Source organism: Pagrus pagrus, assembly GCF_965226575.1.
Source record: "Pagrus pagrus genome assembly, chromosome: 9".
Lineage (NCBI taxonomy): Eukaryota > Metazoa > Chordata > Actinopteri > Spariformes > Sparidae > Pagrus > Pagrus pagrus.
The window spans coordinates 18,417,498-18,442,370 of NC_140193.1; the positions used below are offsets into that span (position 1 = coordinate 18,417,498).

Consider the following 24,873-nt stretch of genomic DNA (forward strand, 5'->3'; position numbering starts at 1 on the left):
AGATACAACAGCTCGGAGGACGGAGCTGTGGACAGGCCCACTTTACTTCCATTAAGCTGTATCCAAAACAAGAATGTTTCAGTGGCTTGACATGTTCCTGGACTGCACAAATATAATGCCTGGGTCAAGATTTTGGGAAAGGAGTGGTTGCGCTCTTTTCCTGACAACTGACTTCACAAAACCACACGCGGATGTTTTACTCAGTGTTTCCTAGCGGACATGGCAAAGAATGAGAGAGGAAGAGAAGAGAAAAGATTGTGTGCATGAATATTCAGTTTCACTTAATGCTATACAAGTTATCCGTGCGCTATGTGAATGAATAATTAAATCGGAGATGAAAGTGAGCAGAGAATAAAATAGATATTATTGTTTAAATTTAAAAAAAAGAAGCTCAGCATGTTCAGACTGCGGCTTGACAGACTTTTCTGGGCGAGCTGAAAAAAACCTTTTCGCACCTTCTTCACACACTTACAGCTAATCAGAGTCATGGACGGCTGGAGCCCATGTATCGGATAAAAGCAAAGAAAAAAAACCCTGGGCAGATCGCTGGTCTCTCACAATGATAACAAACCTAGACAGACAATCCACCTAACAGCAGTTTATTGAGCTGCACGGCACGGCTGCGGGAGTGCCTGGAGGAAAAACAACAAAAAAAGAGCAAACATTGGGAAAACTAGAATTCAAGTGCAAAACTTTCTTGCTGTGAGGCAGCAATTCTAAGCATTGATCCACTGGGGTGCCACATTTTCTAACTGAGAGGGCTAGCCAAGAGGATAAGAGCGATTGTGTCTTTCGGACTTGAATTTCTCCTCACCGCTGAAATGCGCACTGGCACTATTAGGCACAGCAGACCTGCGGATATAACACTCAACTAACTGCTCTCGATCTAATGTCACAGTGACAGAGGTGGACCTTGGTTGTTTTCATTCCGCTCCATGTGGTAACCGTAGCCCAAACCCTAAGGGTCCAAATTATATATTTAAACTGGCAACAGGCAGCTTGTTTCTTTAACTTATCATCTCAAAGTCAATACTAATTGCACAGTGTTTGACTGTGGAAAAATGTAGGAATGTTGAAAAAAAAGAACACCGCCGGCAAAGACGGAGAGGGAGAGTGATAGAAACCGAGGTTAAGCAAGAAGGAAAGGACGGGCTTTCACTCAATGGATAGCCCCGGTGTTGTGTCAAAGTCTGATGTGTGTTTTCTTTCACCACCTCAACAAAACCTGCCTACTTTGTAATACAACCAGGTGTTTAACTTTAAATAATTTAGCACGGCATAGCCTTGAGATCTGGATTTCTAGGTCAAACTGAGGTTCTTTTTTAAAAAGTTTTTTTTGGCTTTGGACAGTAGCCAGGCAGCTAGCAACAACCATGTTGTTAACACAGTGATTCAAGGCTCCAGGGTGCAACTATTTTGGTCGCACATGCACCCAAGAATCTGTCAAGTGCAACTTAATATTTTCATTGGCCGGAGCAATAATACTGTAGGTTGTTTGAGTTTCTCCAGTACTTTAAATATCAGCACTGTCAAACTTAATGTGATGTCTTGTTGCGCGTGCTGTGATTTAAATGAAAACATTTATCTGCACCTTATTCCTGTTAAAAATCATTTACACGATTTGTCTAGAAATCAAATTCAAATGTATTATTATTTTTTTGTACTTTTTTTTTTTCCATGCCGTTTTCATACAACTAGCTGCTTTCTAGTTTATAATTCATAACAAAGATAATCTGCAGTCAAAATTATAAACTAAACAAAAAAGAGAAAAAACAATAACAGATAAATCCACAATATTAAAAGAAAGAAAGAAAACATGAAAATGTATTAACTGAGTGCAGCTAAATTATTTGCTAGTGCACCTATGTGAAAAAAATTAGCCACACCAGTACAACCAGTATTCATTTACTGTGACTTTATGTGATTACTTCCCTCTTAAAAGTTCATCACTTAATGAAAGTTAATTCAGAGTTACTTCACACATGAACTGATCTGTGAGGTTATCTGGATTTCAGTTACATAAACGTTTATTTCTGTGAAATGTAAATGTTTGCACTTTGACAAATAAAAAAGCATCACCTTGTTATGAGAAGGGGTGCTGTTCAGCTTTCAGAGAGGCTGAGCAAATACACAAGTCTAAAATACATTTTTATGTAAGAGGCATTCAGCTGATTTGGTCACATGTGAATTGATGTATGAAGTAACTGTGTTAACATTCCTGAACTGATGATCTGCATAAAGTGATCATTTGTTAATGGTGAGCAATAGGAATTCATGATACATCCTGATGCATAATTCATACATTAAATCATCATGAGTCATGTGTTACCTAAGTATATGGTTTGTGCACTTATCGTAAAGTGTTACCAAATCTGTTTTGCTCACTTGGATAAAGTGCGTCCAGAGTTTAAGACTAGTTTCCACATTCACCTGCTGAAGAGGGAACGCTTCTCTGAGCTCACCTTGAATCTGAGTAAGTGAGAGCATGATCTGTGACATCTCAACTCGTTTGGCCAATCAGATTCCAGCAGGTGCCAGTTTCAAAAAACAGCAAGCACTTCAACCCAGGTGGGATTTTTTTAATCTCAGGTTGTTATATTTGCGTAACTATCAGAGGCCTGGAGGGGTAGAAATATTCAGTTTTTCATGGGAAAAAGGCTAAAGGACAAAAGAAGCAAAGTTTAGACGAAACCCAGAGAAATAAACACACGATGTTCTGTTTATTTTCTTAATCCTCATGCGACCTCTCATTCTTATTGTGTGACCTCAGGTTGGGAACCACTCTGAGAGTCTGGCAGTTTCCATGGAGAGTATTTTCTCCGACATTTTGTGCAGTGTTTTTCTGCTCGGAGCTGGAGAGGTTGGAATTGTTGTGGTAGGCTCAGACTAACCTTGGGGTGTATTCCTGAACGCACTGTTGATTGTTGACTTGGGTTTTGAAAAATGTTGACTTTATCCAGCAGTACAAAAAAAAAAAGAAGAAGTTTGACAGGGCGAGACAGGCAGGAGAAAGGAGACTGGCAGGGGTAAATTATATCTGCACCGATGAAAAGGGAGCCACAATTTGTTTGCAATTATAGCTTTTCTTTTTAATGTGCAGTCACGATCATCAAGCAGCTATCATGTGCGTGTGTGTGCACAGAAAAACAAAAATATCAAATTTGAATAATAAGATGAAGCTGGTGAAAACGGGATTTAAGGAAATGAAACCATTTGGGTGAAAATCAAATTTCATGAAACAGAACCTCAGGTATATTTTCTCCTGTTTGTCTCTTCTATTACTAGGAACATTCTCTGGGAATTACTGAATGCATCTTGTTTAATGTGAACTGACAACAGTGTCTTCTTGTAGCGCTACACAGATGAAAACAAAATTAATCAAACCTTCTATAAATACCATAAATTCCAGATATTTGTCAGTGAGAGTCTGTATGAACTCAGCAAGTCTTAGACAAACACATTGTTTAATTTGACCTATAGCTCTCTGGATTCAGCATGGATTTTATGAGCTGGCCGTGGAAAAGCACATAAACAAATGACCTTGTTGTTGGTAATGACTTAATCAGTTAAATGAAAAAATACTTGATATGTCTAATTTTTGAGACAATTCTTCTGAAGGCTCAGATGTAACTAAGCTACATGAGTACTATATGGGTCATTACATGAAAAGTGTTCTGTTTAGGTCCCAATAGTTTAAAGGTATATTAAATATTAAATGAGTTATTAGTAATAATATTAAATATTACATCTAAATTACTTTTGTTCATTCTCTTCTTGTCCCCGTCTCCACTGTCCGTCCGTGACAGTACATTTCTGCAAGTAATGCAAATTCAAGTCTAGTCACATCTTTGCATTATCTTGGTAAGTAATCTAGACGTGCAAAAAATAGCTTTGCTTTCTGTGGGTACACACCACATGAGGAAATGACATCGTTTGAAGGTTCGATATGTAAGAATTTAACTTTAAAAGCATTCAAACTGAATCCTACAACAGAATGTGAGGAAATAATAGTTTTGATGTTATATCAAACAGGTCTATGTATTGTGTTGCAGAGATATCTACTGTGATAGTTGGTATGCTATCCAGCTAGCCCTGACATACTTGTCTCGGCCCTGTGTTAGCAGTGTATACAACACCAGCTCTCCTGCAGTGCTCCGGGCCCCTAACACAGGCAGTCAGCTAATAGAGCTGCAAGCTGCATGGCTAACTGAGCTTACTAGCTAACTGCAGCTTCACTTAGCAGCGGCAGCTACTCTGGTGATATGCTGCCCCATGTCTGTTTGTGCTATAGGTTCGACAGGTGGCCAATTGTTATTGCACCTATAAGAGTTTTAAGATGGGAGTTTTATTTAGTTTTAGCAAAATGTTTTGGTACATTTTTCTTTTAAAACCTTCCCAAGCATAACATCAGTCACCCCATCAGCAATGGAATTTTGTTTTTCATGAAATTTTCAGAATGCATTTGTATGAAACGTGTTTTTCTTCATTTGGCTGGATGGTGAGTGTGGTGTTAGCTTTGACCATAGAGAGAATTTTGGCCATATTACTATGAAAATTTCACAGGGGGCTGAGAGGTCCAATTTTTGAGAAAGATGATTTTTGAGTCTAATTACCAACTCTTCAAATACTGACGCTTTGGGATTGTAGGTTGGCCACAATCCCAAAATGTCAGTTTTTAAAAAGTTGGTAATGAGACTCAAAAATCAACTTTATTACAAAGTGGACCTTTGATGTGACCAAATGTGTTAAAAAAAAAAAACGTGCCTGAGCATACAAACATGGTTTATTGCAGGTCTAACTAATTCTTAATGCTATGAAATATAAAATTCTGTTTGGTTAGGATTAAAAATCTTTAAATTTCAAGGTCCAATCTGAACAGCTTCTATAGAGCGACCCATTTATGGACACAAAGTTCAAAGGGTTCATTTATAACAAATATTGTCCCCTCCAGGCTCTTTCGACAGTCTAGTCTTGTTTGCATCCTGCTCCTTGTTTATAGCGCCATGCTGATAAAATGTGAGGCGTTTATTACACAAGGGAGACAAAAAGCACCAATAAAATTACACCAAATTGAACTGCACCAAACTTGTTACAAATGTCAAATTAAAAGCTCCACCTCTTATCTATAATGCGCCTCTGAGCCTGACAGTCTTCTGTGCCTTTATCCCCTCTTTGGACTTTCAAATCTCCATTTCTCTCCGAGCTTTGAGGGTGTGTGCTCTGACAGAATGTCAGGCAATTAAACAGTCATGGCTCATTGAGCTGGAGGTGGGCCCGCTCCTCCAGGCTCCTCTATAGGCAACAGAACCAAATGAATGCAGGCACTCCCGACTATCCCTCTCACAGGCTTTGACTCACAAACTTAGCGGTAAATCCAGACAAGAAGGTCTTATCAAAGGACACTTTAAACTATTGTCAACATTCACAGGGCTGAGCAGTGTCACTGTCGTGGGTAATTATCCTGTGCCAGAATGTAAAGGAGGACAGTGTGTGGGACAACAAAGATTTACTCCCACAGGGAACCCAGTCATGTCCTTGCAGCAAGATAAACACATAGATGCTGCCAGACTAATGACGGCACAAGGCGGCTGCTGGAACAGACTAACACCTTTAATCTAAACCTTGCATACCGCACAGGGACATGAAACAGTTTCAATGAAGATATGCACTCACAGAAAGTTTCCCCTATTCTTTACTGTATAGCAGGCCTCCAAAGAGCTGCTATTGGTCAAAACCTGCATTTGAACGTCACACATCGGAGACACCCCTTCGAAATGATTACTAACACTGATACACTGTCATGTTGAAGGTGAGAAGCAAAAACTGGGTTCATAAATAAAATAATTGCTGATAAATTGTTTTTCATAAAAGCCACCCACTGACCACCTGTTCAGCCGTAGCTTTAATGAGCCGCAAAGATGCATTTTATACACCAAACTAGTAGAAGCATGCATCTTTATGCAACCGCGACCGAATAAACAGGAAATATTTGCATCTAGGCAGGTAAACCATCCTCCTGCACTGCAGAGGTGAAGAGAAGAAATCAGCCCAGTCGCAAGGAGAAAATGTTGGCAGTTAATGTTTCTGCAAACCACTGACACATTCGCATTTGTACCTTATACCTACGTATCATATTGAAATTTCTAAAAAGCCTGTCATATCCAATCACATCACATGTTTACGACATGAGTGACTGAGGGGATGGTGGAGGAGTTACAGGCGAGAGGGCTGTCAAGCCAGTGACAACAGTTTGAGTCTGCGTTTCAACATTTGCAAGCGTGACATCACTGGATATTTTTAAGAAGACCTCGGGACAATACCCAGCTGTGTCTGTGGTGACAAATTTTGACAGGAAGTCAGGACATCTCAAGTCATCTTTGTCGTGATAACAATTTTAAGCCAACTCGTGATCTTTTACTAACCTCAACTAAGTGTTTTTTGTGCCTTAACCTAACCAGAGCATACTCTCAGTATTGTCACAAAATAAAATATACATATTTAACCTAAAGAAACATAAAGTTGCAACATAAAAAATGTTAAGTTTCAATACAGTATCTATGGTTTGCAAAACGGTATTTTGGCAACATTTATTATGGCATTTGGGTTGGAAGAAGCATATGTTTGTTGATAAATATAATGAGAAGCTAAATACTCAGCTTAGTGAAGATCACATCCTGTAAATTATAATAAAATAACAATAATAATGAAAATATAAATAATAATATATGTACACCCCTTCCCCGCAGCCTTTTGATGGCCACCCCAAGACTTTAATCCTTCTGGCCCCCCTATAAAAAGTTTTTGGGGACGCCCCTGCTGAAGGCTTCATTTGACCCAAGAATGGCTAAGTGACCAAGAATTGAAACAAAAGTCTTGTGGAAGGACTCGATTCTGGCACAATCACACTTATTCAATGGCTCATGATGATGCAGACCATCTTCTGTTCAATAAACGTCATTCTACTTTACTTTCAGCAACACATTCAAATTATTCTTTCTCTCTTGAAGAATGTCTCCAGTTAACTTTTGAAATTGAGAAGCCATTATTTTCAAACGATTACTGCAAAGGTACTTCTTTGCTTCAAAATCTCCTTTTGTTAGATTATCTCATGTGAACTAGCTACTTCAGTGTGGATGCATCCACAGTAAATCTTGCAAGACTGAGAACAGCATGTCTTCTGGCTGTCTGTACGGTGGTTGTTTGAGGCTACGATGCCAACAGAAGAACCTCAACAGATATACATCAAAATGGAAATGCTTTTTCCCGGAAATCTTTCTGTGTGTCATCGCCATGCCTTTGTATTCTTGCTCTTTGTAAACCTGTGTCACACTGTTGGATGTTGGAGGAAACTGCAGGAGTGAGCTCACAGCAATGTGTGCGGTATCAGAAACACATGACGTCAACCAACATAATTCAATGTTAGTTGAAGAAACCACTGCCACCGTTAAACGATATTTCCGTAAAATGACTCATCGCTCTCTCTCACGAAGGTCATTTTTCACGGAATAAATTTGCATCTTTAGTTGATGACACTGAAAGATGAGTAAAACTCTACGACTGCGGCGGTTTCATTGAGTGAAACCAACAACTGTACTGCAGTCAGTGCTTTTTTTGGGCGTAAATAAATGAATGCTACTGTCATCGCAATTCTAACTAGTTTTGACAAGCAAAAGTGCAACATAATCGTTTAAATAAACCTTCTAGGTTGTATCAAACAGGCTGCGCAGGAGGATTATTTCAGCAGCTGTTAAAGACCACAGTAAAGACAGTGTATACTGCTAGTGTGCTTTTATTAATAGGAAACAGGTTTATGTCACACACGTGTCTGTCGGGATCATAAAGGCCATGTGACATGATGCTGTTTTTCTCTTTTTTTTTCAAACACATTTTTATGATACTTTTTTTCTTTTGTGATATTACAAGAGCAAAGAGTGAGACTGAAAACATGAAACACGGGCTAATGACATGATTTGAACCAGAAATGTCGCGGTTTGCTTCTTAACCACTCAACCACCAGGATGCCCCTGAGCTAATTATTTTATCGCACAGGCCTACAGCTCAGTGAGGTTACGCCTCCCACGTTTACAGATGCAGCAGACGCTTTTTGTTTTTCTTTAACACTGCTTTTCACAGCTCATTATCAGAAACCTAATCCACAGAGAGTATATAAAAAAAAACCACAGATGTTGTCGGCTGTTTTTACATTTACTTTTTCTGCGATTTTGAGGTGACTATATATAGTATTGAGAGTTAATGACTTAAGTGTCAATTTATAATCTCATAGTTGACATTTGACCTTTGACTTTTTGGATAATAAATGACGCTTAATAATTTTATCCTTTTAGACATTTGTGTAAAACTTGTCATATTCAGCGAATCAATTTTCGAGTTAGAGCCAAAAATGTGTTTGTAAGGTCATATGTGGGGCGACCTTTGACGACTAAATCCTAATCAGCGTATACGTGAATCCAAGCGGAGATTGTGCCAAATTTGAAGAAATGCCAGATTTTAACTAAGCCAAACCCAAAGAAAAACAGGATTTCATGAGATATTGCATTCATGACAACAGGACGGATGGACAGATGGATGGATGAGATGGACAACCTGAAAACATAATGCCGCTGGCCACTGCTAGCGCCAGCGTGGAGGCATGCAAACTAAGATTCCTAACAACAATGCAAAACAATGGCTGTGAGCTGGACCGAGCCAAAACACAAACCAAGCATTTTCTTCCACTTTCCACGGACCAAACAACCCTCATTACACCACATTACAGAAGTGTCACGATTCACAGCTTCCTGCGGCCACTATGATCAGCATGGCCTCCTCGAGCACACGGATGTTGATAATGGAATTTTCCGCTCAGGTACACTGCACTAGTTATCATACGTCAAAAATAAGCTCCTGTCACTGAGCTCCATCTTGTGAGATTCTCCGAGTAGGCTAATTGCCCGGTTATTCATGAGAGGTCTGGAGCCCCCACTTCATTGTACCGTCAGAGCAGATGCTGGTTGCAACACCCCCACACCTACACCACCACCGACTCTTCACAGCTCTCCTCTCTGCCAGCTATGACGGAGCAGGTCACCTGCTGATTGGTCGGCTTGCTCGAGGAGTTGACTCCATTAGCTATGGCAATGAGGGTGTTGGACTGGGATGTGTCTAGAATAGATATGATGGCTGTCGGAGGTCCATGTTGGATCTCCTGAGAGGAAGCTGAGGACACTGGCATGTGTTCAACGCTACTATTAAATAGCGTGTTTAATAGCTGATGCTTTGCCACATTGGCTATTATCAAGGTCTGAAGATTTCCTACGTTAATAAATCAGAAATAAAATGCTCAGTCATGGCAAATTCAATGTGACTAGCTGACACTGACTCTCAGATGTACAGTGAGTCCAATATGTATTTGATCCCTTGCTGATTTTGCCGGTTTGCCCACTAATAAAGACATGATCAGTCTATAAATTTATGATAATATGTATTCAAACATGGAGAGACAAAATATCAAAAAGAAATTCCAGAAAATAACTTTAAAGAATATATTTTAATTAATTTGTATATCATTGAGGGAAATAAGTATTTGATCCCTCTGGCCAAACACACTCAATACTTAGTGGCAAAGCCTTTGTTTGCAAGCACAGCAGTGAGACGTTTTTTGTAGTTAACCACAAGTTTAGCACACACACCAGGTGGAATTTTGGCCCACTCTTCTTTGCAGATCCTCTCTAAATCATGAAGGTTGGTGGGCTGTCGCCTGGCCACTCTGACCTTCAGCTCCCTCCATAGATTTTCGATCGGATTGAGGTCCGGTGACTGGCTGGGCCATTCCATGACCTTGATGTGATGTTTCTTGAGCCAATCCTTTGTTGCCTTTGCTGTGTGCTTCGGGTCATTATCATGTTGGAAGACCCAACCACGGCCAATTTTCAGCTTCCTGGCAGAGGGGAGGAGGTTGTCCTTCAGGATTGTACGGTACATGGCTCCATCCATCTTCCCAGTGATGCGGTGAAGTAGCCCTGTACCCTTGGCGGAGAAACACCCCCAAAACATTATGCTTCCACCTCCATGCTTGACGGTGGGCACAGTGTTCTTGGGGTCATAAGCAGCATTTTCTTTCCTCCACACATGACGGGTAGAATTGAGGCCAAAAAGCTCAATTTTGGTCTCGTCCGACCACATAACTTTCTCCCAATAACTTGGTTCATCTTTCAGGTGATCATTGGCGTACTTAAGGCGCGCGTCCACATGTGCCTTCTTGAGAAGGGGTACCTTTCGGGCACTGCGGGATGTTAACCCATTGCTGCGCAAAGTGTTGCCTATTGTTTCCTTGCAAACTGTGGTCCCAGCTGCCTTCAGGTCATTTGCCAACTCCTGCCGAGTGGTTGCAGGATGATTTTTGACCGTTCTCAGAATCATTGCTACCCCACGAGGTGGAATCTTCTTAGGAGCACCGGACCGAGGTCTGTTGATGATCATGTTATGCTTTTTAAATTTTCTTACAATTGCACCAATGGTTGTTACCTTCAAATCCAACACCTTGCTAATCTTTTTGTACCCCATTCCAGCTTTGTGGAGATCAACAATCCTGACTCTGAGGTCCTGAGACAGCTCTTTGGTCTTCCCCATGGTGAACAGTTTGGAATCTGTCTGATTGTCTGATTCTGTGAACAGGTGTTTTTCACACGGGTGATTAGTGAGAACAGGTGGCTTCAGTTCAGGTAACAAGTCGATTGGGAGTGTCTACCTGGTCTGTAAAAGCCAGAACTCCTAATGAATACTAAGGGATCAAATACTTATTTCCCTCAATGAAATACAAATCAATTAATATATATTCCTTAGTTTCATTTTCTGGATTTTTTTTTTGATATTCTGTCTCTCCATGTTTGAATACATATTATCATAAATTTATAGACTGATCATGTCTTTATTAGTGGGCAAACCGGCAAAATCAGCAAGGGATCAAATACATATTGGACTCACTGTAAATGAGACTATGACTGAGACTTAACGCACCAACTGCTGCATACCACTGGGATTTACAGGTCCCACTGCTGGCTTACAGTAAATCTTCAACGCTTGGAACACAATCCTGTGCATCCCCCAACCACACAATATTAAAACATCATTTTTGCTTCCACACAAAGTACATCAAAACAGTTGCAAGCAATGGACCCGGCATAAACAACGAAAATGAGTATAAAATGTTGAACCTTACACTGTGTTGCATTGCATTCCAAACAATCCTCTGGTTCGCAGCATAAAGGCAGGGAAACAGAAAGTCTTAATTAATTCAGTGTAGGTGGAAGAAATCGTTGATGGACATACAGTATAAAAACTAAAAAGGCAGCTGCTGTATGGAAAACATCAAAAATGAGTGCAGAATTAATTAGATTGAGGGGAAAAAAACATAATTAGTGTTGAATAAAACAAATAAGTCATTTATTGCTGTGGGATTCTAAGAGCCAGATGGCAAGAAAGTGCTGCTTTTCCAAATTATGTATTCATTAAGTAAATAACCTATTATTAACCTGACACAATGCAGAGACACATTGATTTAGCGTGATTTAAACACTGTGGGTGAAGCTGCCGTTCCACTTCACTGATTTAATAAATGTGGTTCTTTTCAAAGGTCAATAATGAAAAAATATTTGTCTTGGTTTCTGACTGAAATAGCTCTAAACACCAGCATAACTGAGACACAATTTAAAAGGATTCAGAGGGGAGCAAGGAAGGGCACAGCGGCTGCAAAGGTAATCCGTGATGAGAACTGTCTCTCAGCTGAATTGGTCTGTCAGCTCCGTGTTAACCTTTACCCTGATGCAGCATTTTAGCTTTCAAGGTTGTTTGGGATGGAAATCCATGTATCAAGATCCAATCCGACAAACATGCAGCTAATCTGATCGAAAATAAAGGTGTGCTTTACAGCAAACAATTGATATGGTCAGCCTTGCAGAATCTATCCATCAATTCTTTCAACCCTCCCTTTTCTGTTTGCCAAGCACACAGAGATGAGAAGGGCACCGAACGCGGCTCGCCACACCTTCCACTGCCCTCTCGGGGTAAGGCTGTTGATTCGTTAACAAACACAGATCGATAGAGGGGCCTGAATGGAGGACAAGTACAAAGAATTAATTTCCGGCTCCAGGGGCTTACGATGGCAAATCACCAGCTTTAATCAACAGTGTCAAGTCAGAAAGACAAATGATGTTTACACTGATGCAGTGTCTCGCCTGAAAGCAGCAGCATTGGCTCTGTCTCCTTACCAGTCTGTCTAGGCTTGTGCCAGCTGCAGTGGTAGGCCGCTCCTCTGGGCTGTACGGCCTGAAGCGAGCGTTGAACACATCCGAAACGCCGCGGGTAGACCTAGTCATTCCTGCGGGCTTTGGCTGGCCACAGCCTTGAAAAACCTGCAATTAGAAAAACATGGGCACCCAATTGTCAGGGGTTGAAATTGCTCTGGATGCAGAAAATAGGGAAAACATGCTGTTTTGTTAAGGTCCTGTGAAGGGTTCACCCCACATTACCAGCGTGACAGTGCTCTACGTCAAGTCGAGGTAACCACGTCGATAGGTGATTCAACTAGGAGCTGTGACCGATGCTATTTAGGATGATAGAGTTACGTTTTTACGGGGTTTGGGAAAAGACCACATATACTTAAACCATAAACAAAACTGCATCTGGTGCATGGGAAAGCCAACAGAGCATTTAGCTTTGAATGAGAACTGGCATCCAAAGCTGTGTAGGCTGAAAAAATTCTTCACAACCACCTACATTTTTTTTTTTTTTCCTTTCTGACTACAATTTTGTGGGGAGAGAAAAATGCAGTAAAACACAGGAAACACATTAACTACTGTTAGTTGAACTAAGATTATCTGACCAAATTGAAACGTATAATTCAAATACAAGACCTAAACTTGGACTTAATTAGAACGTGTCGTACTGCACACCTTCGACACAGCCCAGTATGACTCAAAGCGAGCTCCCCTCTGAGTTTCTTTACAGTTCTGGACTTCAGCAACTTTTCAACTGTTACTTTTGTTCTCTGGGAATACACCTAATTGACATACCCTGTAGGAGACCTGGGCACTGTTATCTTGCATATTCATGATGGCCTCTGAGATCTTGACATCAATAGGCTCCATGACAGATTCAATGTTGAAAGGTCCTTCCAGCCTCTGTGCCACCAGCAGCATGGCGTCTGTCACAACAGTGGGGAGAAAAAAAAGGATGGGGTGTTGCAGGGAGGAGAAGCAGAGGTGCAAAGAGACACATATTTAGTTGGTAAACACAATTTTCACAGGTGTAAAAATAGTCTTGTTTTCAAGGAGACATATTCTGCTCACTTTCAGGCTCATCATTTTATTTTGGGTTGCTACTAGAATTGGTTTACATGCTAATATTTCCAAAAAACACATCAGTTCTTTCATACTGTCCAGTGCTGCAGCTCTGTTTACCCCTCAGTCTGAAACGCTCTGTTTTAGCTCTTGCAAATATCCAGTCTGCTCCGATTGGTCAGCTCGCACACGCCTGACCCAGCACAGCTAACAAAACCACAGACTAGCTGTGCTAAATCAATTCTTACGTGCCAAACCAGCCGCTAGGCATAAATGATGAAAATGTGTGACATGGCGACGCAGTGTGATGTCACAAAGTCACAGAATTAAAGGCGGGACTAGACTGACGAGGCGTTTCTGGAGCAGTGTTTTCTGTGGGAAAGAGGAGCTTCTGTTGACTTTGACTTTTTTAACTTTCAAGATCTTTTACATGCACAGGAACATTTACAAAACATTGAGGGAAAGCAAAGAAAACAAAGAAGCGTAACAGGTCTCCTTTCATCTAACCGGGAATTGATTGCTGTGGAAAGTAACTGACCACCTCTATATCAGTCTGTATTTTGACAAGAAAATACATACATACATATTCCAATTTGATTACACATTTAGAAGATGTAATGAAAAATATAATCATAAAAAACAGGCACTTGAAACTGCTTTTCATTTCTAGTGTGTCACAGCCCACTGTACACTTGCACTGTTTCTATATTTGCTTGTATTCTTTGTTTGCTTCTGCTGGTGTTTTACATGATTGCTTGCATTTTGTTGATGCGGGTCTTTTGTATTTGCTTGTGTTTGTCGTATATATAAAGGGCTCTTTCTCGAAATGCAATGCATAAGTTGTCAAGCTGGTGAATACGTTTTCCTTATTTGTGTCTGTTTGCTCTTGTTGCTTGTGTTTTCTTAAGTTGCTGCGTGTCAGGCTCTGTCAGCTCGCACAGAAGGTCGATCCCACAGACGAGCAAAGAGACAGCGGGTTCATTTCCATAGCAGGCTTCCATTTATTAGGGCCCGAGCAGGGAACCTGCAAGGACCCTATTGTAATTGTAATGATTATTAGGGCCCGAGCAGGGAACCTGCGAGGACCCTATTGTAATTGTAATGTTTATTAGGGCCCGAGCAGGGAACCTGCAAGGACCCTATTGTTTTTGTAGTGATTATTATTATTATTTTTAGTTTTTTTCCTTCAGCCGAAATGATCGCATTTTTCACTGCCTGAACATACCCCAAAACTCGCCAAACTTGGAATATATGTCACACCTGGCGAAAAATTTTATAATCTGTTGTCATTGTGAATTTTCGCCACTAGGTGGCGCTATTATCAAGGAAAGTGCGTTTTGCCTAATAACTCCCACATACTTTGTCGCACATTCAAAAACCTTATATCCACGCGTCCAGTGAATCCTCCTGAATCTCTGGGTGTAGGCCACGCCCATATCCGCCTACCGTTTTTTTTCGCTAGCTCGCAAAATGTCGCAAACCTACTTTTTCGAACTCCTCCCAGGTAATTTCACCGATTTGCACCAAACTTTGCACACAGCATCTGTGGACCCTTCTGACAAAGAGTTATTAAAAGAATTTTGATATTCCAAAGAATACTCAAGTTATTAAAAAACATCTTCCTGCAGATTTAGTTCTTAACAGGAAGTGTTGCATATCTCCACATTGGTGTGTCCGAATGACTTCAAACTCAGGATCCTACTTCCCTATGAGGCCCTAAGGCTCTGTTTAAAATTTTGGCCGATGACCACTAGGTGGCGCTCTTTAAATTGAAGTAATTTATATCTCCACATTGGTTCGTCGGATTAACATGAAACTTGGTACACTCATTGCCAATGCCCTCCTGAGCATAGCTGAAAAAGGGGTTACAGATCTGCCACTAGGTGGCGCTCTGGTGGCAGTTTCATCTTACATTTGGCACTGTGCCAACACCATAACACTTATGGATATGAAATTCATTGGGGTGTTAGAGACTGGCCCCGGTAACTCACACACCAAAAATGACGAGCAGGTGGCGCTAAATGGCTCCATAGCGCCCCCTGGAATATTTCAAAATTGAAACCCTGCCCCCTACATGCATGTACATAAACAAAATTCGGTAGGCTTATGTATCATCACCAGCCGCACAAAAAACTCTCTTGGACACATACCCTCAGTCCAACAGGAAGTCCGCCATTTTCCTTCAAATTCAATCCTTCGCCATCAAGCAGGAAGTCCTGATAACTCCAACATACAATTTCCCATCGCCATCAAATTGCTCACACATGTAGAGGGGCTCGCCCTCAACACGTCTCTGCATCAATACTGTGTCATATCTATAGCGCCACCCTCTGGACACAGGAAGTCACTTATCTTGTCACTGTTGTGTTTTGTCTGACACGGATCACATTTACATTAGGTAGGACATTTCCACAGGCAATAGGCAAGCACACAACTGGGCGCACAGGCCTCCGACGGCGCCACAGCCCAACGTACGTGGACTGCGAGGGCCCGTTCATCGCTGCTTGCAGCTTTAATTAGGGCCCGAGCAGGAAACCTGCGAGGTCCCTATTGTTTTTGTAGTGATTATTATTATTATTATTTTATTCCTTCTTCCAAAATGATCGCATTTTTCACTGCCTGAACATACCCCAAAACTCGCCAAACTTGGAATATACGTCACACCTGGCGAAAAATTTTATAATCTGTTGTCATTGTGAATTTTCGCCACTAGGTGGCGCTATTATCAAGGAAAGTGCGTTTTGCCTAATAACTCCCACATACTTTGTCGCACAATCAAAAACCTTATATCCACGCGTTCAGTGAATCCTCCTGAATCTCTGGGTATAGGCCACGCCCATATCCGCCTACCGTTTTTTTTCGCTAGCTCGCAAAATGTCGCAAACCTACTTTTTCGAACTCCTCCCAGCGAATTTCACCAATTTGCACAAAACTTTGCACACAGCATCTGTGGACCCTCCTGACAAAAAGTTATTAAAAGAATTTTAATATTCCAAAGAATACTCAAGTTATTAAATTACAACTTCCTGCAGATTTCGTTCCAAACAGGAAGTGTTGCATATCTCCACATTGGTTTGTCCGAAGGACATGAAACTCAGGATACTACTTCCCCATGAACCTCTAAGGCTCTGTGAAAAATTTTGGCCGACGACCACTAGGTGGCGCTCTTTAAATTGAAGTAATTTAAATCTCCATATCCGTTTCTCTGATTAACATGACACTTGGTACACTCATTGCCAGTGCCCTCCTGAGGATAGCTCACAAAGGTCTTACCGATCCGACACTAGGTGGCGCTCTGGTGGCAGTTTCATCTTAGATTTGGCACTGTGCCCACACCATAACACTTATGGATATGAAATTCATTGGGGTGTTACAGACTGGCCCCTGTAACTCACACACCAAAAATGACGAGCAGGTGGCGCTAAATGGCTCCATAGCGCCCCCCGGAATATTTCTAAATTGAAGCCCTGCCCCCTACATGCACGTACATGAACAAAATTCGGTAGGCTTATGTATCATCACCAGCCGCACAAAAAACCCTCTTGGACACATACCCTCAGTCCAACAGGAAGTCCGCCATTTTCCTTCAAATTCAATCCTTCGCCATCAAGCAGGAAGTCCTGATACCTTCAACATACAATTTCCCATCGGCATCAAATTGCTCACACATGTACAGGGGCTCGCCCTGAACACGTCTCTGCATCAATACTCTGTCATATCTATAGCGCCACCCTCTGGACACAGGAAGTCACTGAAGATGTCACTGTTGTGATTTGTTTGACACGGACCCCATTTACATTAGGTAGGACATTTCCACAGGCAACGGGCAAGCACACAACTGGGCGCACAGGCCTCCGACGGCGCCACAGCCCAACGTACGTGGACTGCGAGGGCCCGTTCATCGCTGCTTGCAGCTTTAATTAGGGCCCGAGCAGGAAACCTGCGAGGTCCCTATTGTAATTGTAATGTTTATTATTATTTTTATTTATCCCAAATGATCGCATTTTTCACTGCCTTAACATACCCCAAAACTCGCCAAACTTGGAATATACGTCACACCTGGCGAAAAATTTTATAATCTGTCGTCGTTGTGAATTTTCACCACTAGGTGGCGCTGTTATCAAGGAAAGTGCGTTTTGCCTAATAACTCCCACATACTTTGTCGCACATTCTAAATCCTTATATCCACGCGTTCAGTGAATCCTCCTGAATCTCTGGGTATAGGCCACGCCCATATCCGCCTACCGTTTTTTTTCGCTAGCTCGCAAAATGTCGCAAACCTACTTTTTCGAACTCCTCCCAGGCAATTTCACCGATTTGCACGAAACTTTGCACACAGCATCTGTGGACCCTCCTGACAAAAAGTTATTAAAAGAATTTTGATATACCAAAAAATACTCAACTTATTAAATTACAAATTCCTGCAGATTTCGCTCATAACAGGAAGTTTTGCATATCTCCACATTGGTGTGTCCGAATGACTTCAAACTCAGGATCCTACTTCCCTATGAGGCCCTAAGGCTCTGTTCAAAATTTTGCCCGATGACCACTAGGTGGCGCTCTTTAAATTGGAGTAATTTATATCTCCACATTGGTTTGTCGGATTAACATGAAACTTGGTACACTCATTGCCAATGCCCTCCTGAGGATAGCTGACGAAGGTCTTACCGATCCAACACTAGGTGGCGCTCTGGTGGCAGTTTCATTTTTTATTTGCCACTGTGCCCACACCATAACACTTATGGATATGAAACTCATAGGGGTGTTAGACACTGGCCCCTGCAACTCACACACCAAAAATGACGAGCAGGTGGCGCTAAATGGCTCCATAGCGCCCCCTGGAATATTTCAAAATTGAAGCCCTGCCTCCTACATGCACGTACATGAACCAAATTCGGTAGGATTATGTATCATCACCAGACGCACAAAAAACCCTCTTGGACACATACCCTCAGTCCAACAGGAAGTCCGCCATTTTCCTTCAAATTCAATCTTTTGCCATCAATCAGGAAGTCCTGATAACTTCAACATACAATTTCCCATCGGCATCAAATTGCTCACACATGTAGAGGGGCTCGCCCTGAACACGTCTCTGCATCAATACTATGTCATATCTATAGCGCCACCCACTGGACACAGGAAGTCAATGAAGATGTCACTGTTGTGTTTTGTGTGACACGAATCCCATTTAGGTAGGACATTTCCACAGGCAACGGGCAAGCACACAACTGGGCGCACAGGCCTCCGACGGCGCCACAGCCCAACGTACGTGGACTGCGAGGGCCCGTACATCACTGCTCGCAGTTTTAATTATTATAATTTTCCTTTGTCCCAAATGATCGCATTTTTCACTGCCTGAACATGGATGAAAACGCGATTTTATTTGGTAAATAGATCAGGCCTCGCGAAAAATTTTATAATCTGTTGTCATTGTGAATTTTCGCCACTAGGTGGCGCTATTATCAAGGAAAGTGCGTTTTGGCTAATAACTCCCACATACTTTCTCGCACATTCAAAAACATCATATCCACGCGTTCAGTGAATTCTGCTGAATCTCCTGATATAGGCCACGCCCATATCCGCCTACCGTTTTTTTTCGCTAGCTCGCAAAATGTCGTAAACCTACTTTTTCAAACTCCTCCCAGGCAGTTTCACCGATTTGCACCAAACTTTGCACACAGCATCTGTGGACCCTCCTGACTCAAAGTTATTAAAAGAATTTTGATATTCCAAAGGATACTCAAGTTATTAAATAACAACTTCCTGCAGATTTCCGTCAAAACAGGAAGTGTTGCATATCTCCACATTGGTGTGTCCGAATTACATGAAACTCAGGATAATACTTCCCCATGAGCCCCTAAGGCTCTGTGCCAAATTGTGGCCGACCACCACTAGGTGGCGCTCTTTAAATTGAAGTAATTTATATCTCCACATCCGTTTGTCTGATTGACATGAAACTTGGTACACTTATTGCAAATGCCCTCCTGAGGATGGCTGACGAAGGTCTTACCGCTCCGACACTAGGTGGCGCTCTGGCGGCAGTTTCATTTTGTTTTTGGCACTGTGCCCACACCATAACACTTATGGATATGAAATTCATTGGGGTGGTACACACTGGCCCCTGTAACTCACACACCAAAAATTACCACTAGGTGGCGCTGTTATCAAGACAAAACCGTTTTTCCCTTGACTGCCTTCACTTTTCATTACTCAACGGAAGTTGTTGCATGAACAAGCCCCGACGGCAGCATGCCCCGACACGCGTGGACTGCGAGGGCCCGTACATCACTGCTCGCAGTTTTAATTATTATTATTATTATTATTTTTATTTATCCCAAATGATCGCATTTTTCACTGCCTGAACATACCCCAAAACTCGCCAAACTTGGAATATACGTCACACCTGGCGAAAAATTTTATAATCTGTCGTCGTTGTGAATTTTCGCCACTAGGTGGCGCTGTTATCAAGGAAAGTGCGTTTTGCCTTATAACTCCCACATACTTTGTCGCACATTCAAAAACCTTATATCCACGCGTTCAGTGAATCCTCCTGAATCTCTGGGTATAGGCCACGCCCATATCCGCCTACCGTTTTTTTTCGCTAGCTCGCAAAATGTCGCAAACCTACTTTTTCGAACTCCTCCCAGGTCATTTCACCGATTTGCACCAAACTTTGCACACAGCATCTGTGGACCCTCCTGACAAAAAGTTATTAAAAGAATTTGGATATACCAAAAAATACTCAAGTTATTAAATTACAAATTCCTGCAGATTTCGCTCAAAACAGGAAGTTTTGCATATCTCCACATTGGTGTGTCCGAATGACTTCAAACTCAGGATCCTACTTCCCTGAGAGGCCCTAAGGCTCTGTTCAAAATTTTGGCCGATGACCACTAGGTGGCGCTCTTTAAATTGGAGTAATTTATATCTCCACATTGGTTTGTCGGATTAACATGAAACTTGGTACACTCATTGCCAATGCCCTCCTGAGGACAGCTCATGAAGGACTTACCGATCCGACACTAGGTGGCGCTCTGGTGGCAGTTTCATTTTAGATTTGGCACTGTGCCCACACCATAACACTTATGGATATGAAACTCATTGGGGTGGTATAGACTGGCACCTGTAACTCACACACAAAAAATGACCAGCAGGTGGCGCTGTTATCAAGGGAAAAGCGTTTTCGGTGAATAACTCCCACATAATATGTCGCACAGTTTAAAGCCTTATATCTTCGTGTTCCCTGAATCCAGATGAATTGATTGATGTAGGCCACGCCCACTTTCGAGGTACATTTCCATTTGCACATTCCCGAATGTCTCAAACCTACTTTTTCGAACTCCTCCCAGACAATTTCACCGATGTGCACCAAATTTTGCACACACCATCTGTGGATGCTGACCACAAAAAGTTATTAAAAGAATTTTGATAGTCCAATAAACACCCAAAATATAGAATTACAATTTCCTGCACATTGTGGTCAAACAGTCAATCTTGCGTATGTTGACGAAATACAGTCCGTTAACACAAGACTTTAACTTATTGTGTTCCATGGCCAACTGACGGTTTGTGCTAAATTTGGTGCAAATCGGCCAATAGATGGCGCTTTTATTGCTAAATGATGAAAGAACAGCTTGACTGCCTTCACTTTTCATTACTCAATGGAAGTTGTTGCATGAACAAGCCTGAACAGCAGCATGCACCGACAGCAACATGCCCCAACAGCAGCATGCCTCGACAGCAGCATGCCCCGACGGTAGCATACCCTGCGAGGGCCCGATCATCACTGCTTGCAGTTTTAATTAGGGCCCGAGCACGAATCTCGTGCGAGGACCTATTGGATTCGCTCGGATTATTATTATTATTATTGTTCCATCCCCAAAATCGCATTTTTCACTGCCTGAACATACCCCAAAACTCGCCAAACTTGGAAGATAGATCAGACCTGGCGAAAAATTTTATAATCTATTGTTGTTGAGCACGAATCTCGTGCGAGGACCTATTGGATTCGCTCGGATTATTATTAGGGCCCGAGCAGGGAACCTGCAAGGACCCTATTGTAATTGTAATGATTATTAGGGCCCGAGCAGGGAACCTGCGAGGTCCCTATTGTAATTGTAATGATTATTATTATTTTTTTTTTTCTTTGTCGCAAATGATCGCATTTTTCAATGCCTGAACATGAATGAAAACGCGATTTTATTTGGCAAAGTCATTCGGCTTGGCGAAAAATTTGATAATCTGTTGTTGTTGTGAATTTTCACCACTAGGGGGCGCTATTATCAAGGAAACTGCGTTTTGGCTAATAACTCCCACATACTTTGTCGCACATTCAAAAACCTCATATCCACGCGTTCAGTGAATTCTGCTGAATCTCCTGATATAGGCCACGCCCATATCCGCCTACCATTTTTTTTCGCTAGCTCGCAAAATGTCCAAAACCTACTTTTTCGAACTCCTCCCAGGCAGTTCGACCGATTTGCATGAAACTTTGCACACAGCATCTGTGGACCCTCATGACAAAAAGTTATTAAAAGAATTTTAATATTCCAAAGAATACTCAAGTTATTAAATAACAACTTCCTGCTGATTTTGCACCAAACAGGAAGTGTTGCATATCTCCACATTGCTTTGTCCGAAGGACATGAAACTCAGGATACTACTTCCACATGAGCCCCTTAGGCTCTGTACTAAATTTTATCTCATGACCCCTAGGTGGCGCTCTTTAAATTTAAGTAATTTATATCTCCACATCGGTTGTTCGGATTGACATGAAACTTGGTACACTCATTGTCAGTGCCCTCCAGAGGATGGCTGACAAAGATCTTACCGATCCGACACTGGGTGGCGCTCTGGTGGCAGTTTACTTGCCACTGTGCCCACACCATAACACTTATGGATATGAAATTCATTGGGGTGTTAGAGACTGGCCCCTGTAACTCACACACCAAAAATGACCAGCAGGTGGCGCTAAATGGCTCCATAGCGCCCCCTGGAATATTTCAAAATTGAAGCCCTGCCTCCTACATGCACGTACATGAACCAAATTCGGTAGGTTTATGTATCATCACCAGACGCACAAAAAACCCTCTTGGACACATACCCTCAGTCCAACAGGAAGTCCGCCATTTTCCTTCAAATTCAACCCTTTGCCATCAAGCAGGAAGTCCTGATAACTTCAACATACAATTTCCCATCGGCATCAAATTGCTCACACATGTAGAGGGGCTCGCCCTGAACACGTCTCTGCATCAATACTATGTCATATCTATAGCGCCACCCTCTGGACACAGCAAGTCACTGAAGATGTCACTGTTGTGTTTTGTGTGACACGGATCCCATTTACATTAGGTAGGACATTTCCAAAGCCAACGGGCAAGCACACAACTGGGCGCACAGGCCTCCGACGGCGCCACAGCCCAACGTACGTGGACTGCGAGGGCCCGTTCATCGCTGCTTGCAGCTTTAATTATTATTATTTTCCTTTGTCCCAAATGATCGCATTTTTCACTGCCTGAACATGGATGAAAACGCGATTTTATTTGGTAAATAGATCAGGCCTCGCGAAAAATTTTATAATCTGTTGTCATTGTGAATTTTCGCCACTAGGTGGCGCTATTATCAAGGAAAGTGCGTTTTGGCTAATAACTCCCGCATAATTTATCACACATTCAAAAACCTTATATCCCCGCCTTCAGTGAATTGTGCTGAATCTCCTGATATAGGCCACGCCCACTTCCGCCTAACGTTTTTTTTCGCTAGCTCGCCAAATGTCGCAAACCTACTTTTTCGAACTCCTCCCAGGCATTTTCACAGATGTGCACCAAACTTTGCACACAGCATCTGTGGACCCTCCTGACAAAAAGTTATTAAAAGAATTTTGATATACCAAAGAATACTCGAGTTATTAAATTATAACTTCCTGCAGATTTCGCTCCAGACAGGAAGTGTTGCATATCTCCACGTCGGTGTGTCCGAATGACTTCAAACTCAGGATCCTACTTCCACATGAGGCCCTAAGGCTCTGTTAAAAATGTGGGATGATGACCACCAGGTGGCACTGTTTAAATTCAACTATTTTATATCTCAACATCGGTTGGTCGGATTAACACAAAACTTGGTACACTCGTTGCCAATGCCCTCTTGAGGATACCTGACGAATGTGTTGCCGATCTGACACTAGGTGGCGCTCTGGTGGCAGCTTCATCTTAGATTTGGCACTGTGCCAACACCATAACACTTATGGATATGAAACTCATTGGGGTGGTATAGACTGGCCCCTGTAACTCACACACCAAAAATGACCAGCAGGTGGCGCTGTTATCAAGACAAAACCGTTTTTGGCTAATAACTCCCACATAATATGTCACACAGTTTAAAACCCTATGTCTACATGTTCCCTGAATCCAGATGAATTGATTGATGTAGGCCACGCCCACTTTCGCGCCAGAATTCCATTCGCAAATTCGCTAAATACCGCTAACCTATTTTTTCGAACTCCTCCTAGGCAATTTATCCCATTTCCACAAAACTTTGCACACAGCATCTATGGACCCTCCTGACAAAAAGTTATTAAAAGAATTGTGATAGTCCAAAGAACGCCCAAAATATAAAACAACAATTTCCTGCACATTGTGGCCAAACACACAGTCTTGCCTATCTTGATGAAATACAGTCCAATTAACACTAAACTTTTTGTAATTGTGTTGGATGGCCTGATGGGGGTTTGTACAAAATTTGGTGCAAATCAACCAATAGGTGGCGCTTTTTGCTAAATGATGAAAGAACAGCTAGTTTGAAGGATTTTTAGCTCCTCTTCTGGGTTTATAATGGGTGTGTATTGCGTGAGCTAGAGTGGGTGACATCATCGCTAGAGTGGAGAGCAGCTGCAAAAACTTTAGAAAAAACTCTCTTCCGCTTGATTTGGGTCCCACAGCTTTTACTTCACATAGACAATATATACATAGAAATGTAGGAAATCTTGTTGGCTTTCATATGATCATCTTATTTCAGATGTGCGACTTAAACTTTTGGCTGTGGAAGCCTTAGAGTGACAAGAACTCCAGCAACTCCGCCATAAGCCGCAGTGTTAACTTTGAGCCTAAATCTCTGGAGTGGAGCAGACGGTACCGGTTTTGTCTCTTGCTCTTGTGCCCTCATTTTTCACTCTACAGAAATAAAAAATACATCACATGGTTCAGCAATGTCTCCTGTTACTCACTGTATACATATTTTGGCCATAACCATTACACTTTTTTCTAAACCTGCAGGTGTTTGGGAGGTCTTTTCCCATTCATTCTTATGGGGACATTTTCAGCTTTGGTTCTGCTACTGCTCCAGCATATGTGCAGCTACAGAAACTGTTTGGCTGTCAAACTGTTCAGCTCATTAAGCTCTTTCAGCCTATTACTTTCAGCTTTTCAACCTTTTCAGCTTTTTCAAAAATTCAGCTTCATGTTCAGCTAGAGAATCTGTTCAACTATCAAAACATTCAGCTTTATGTTCAGCTAGAGAAACTGTTCAACTATCAAAACAT

General features: G+C 41.9%; 1 protein-coding gene across 2 annotated transcripts in view; it reads right to left on the reverse strand.

The window, feature by feature from the left end:
• The window catches only part of gpc6b (glypican 6b), a 149,719-nt gene that overhangs the window by 25,061 nt on the left and 99,785 nt on the right, over positions 1–24,873 (reverse strand). The window contains exons 5-7 of one of the 2 annotated variants that reach the window (XM_084362757.1): positions 13,071–13,201; positions 12,267–12,410; positions 11,219–11,248 (exon numbers count right to left, since the gene is read on the reverse strand). In XM_084362757.1, coding sequence (XP_084218883.1) covers positions 11,219–11,248; positions 12,267–12,410; positions 13,071–13,201 — 305 coding nt within the window. The remainder of the gene's footprint in view (positions 1–11,218; positions 11,249–12,266; positions 12,411–13,070; positions 13,202–24,873) is intronic. The other variant, XM_084362758.1, reaches the window with a different exon arrangement.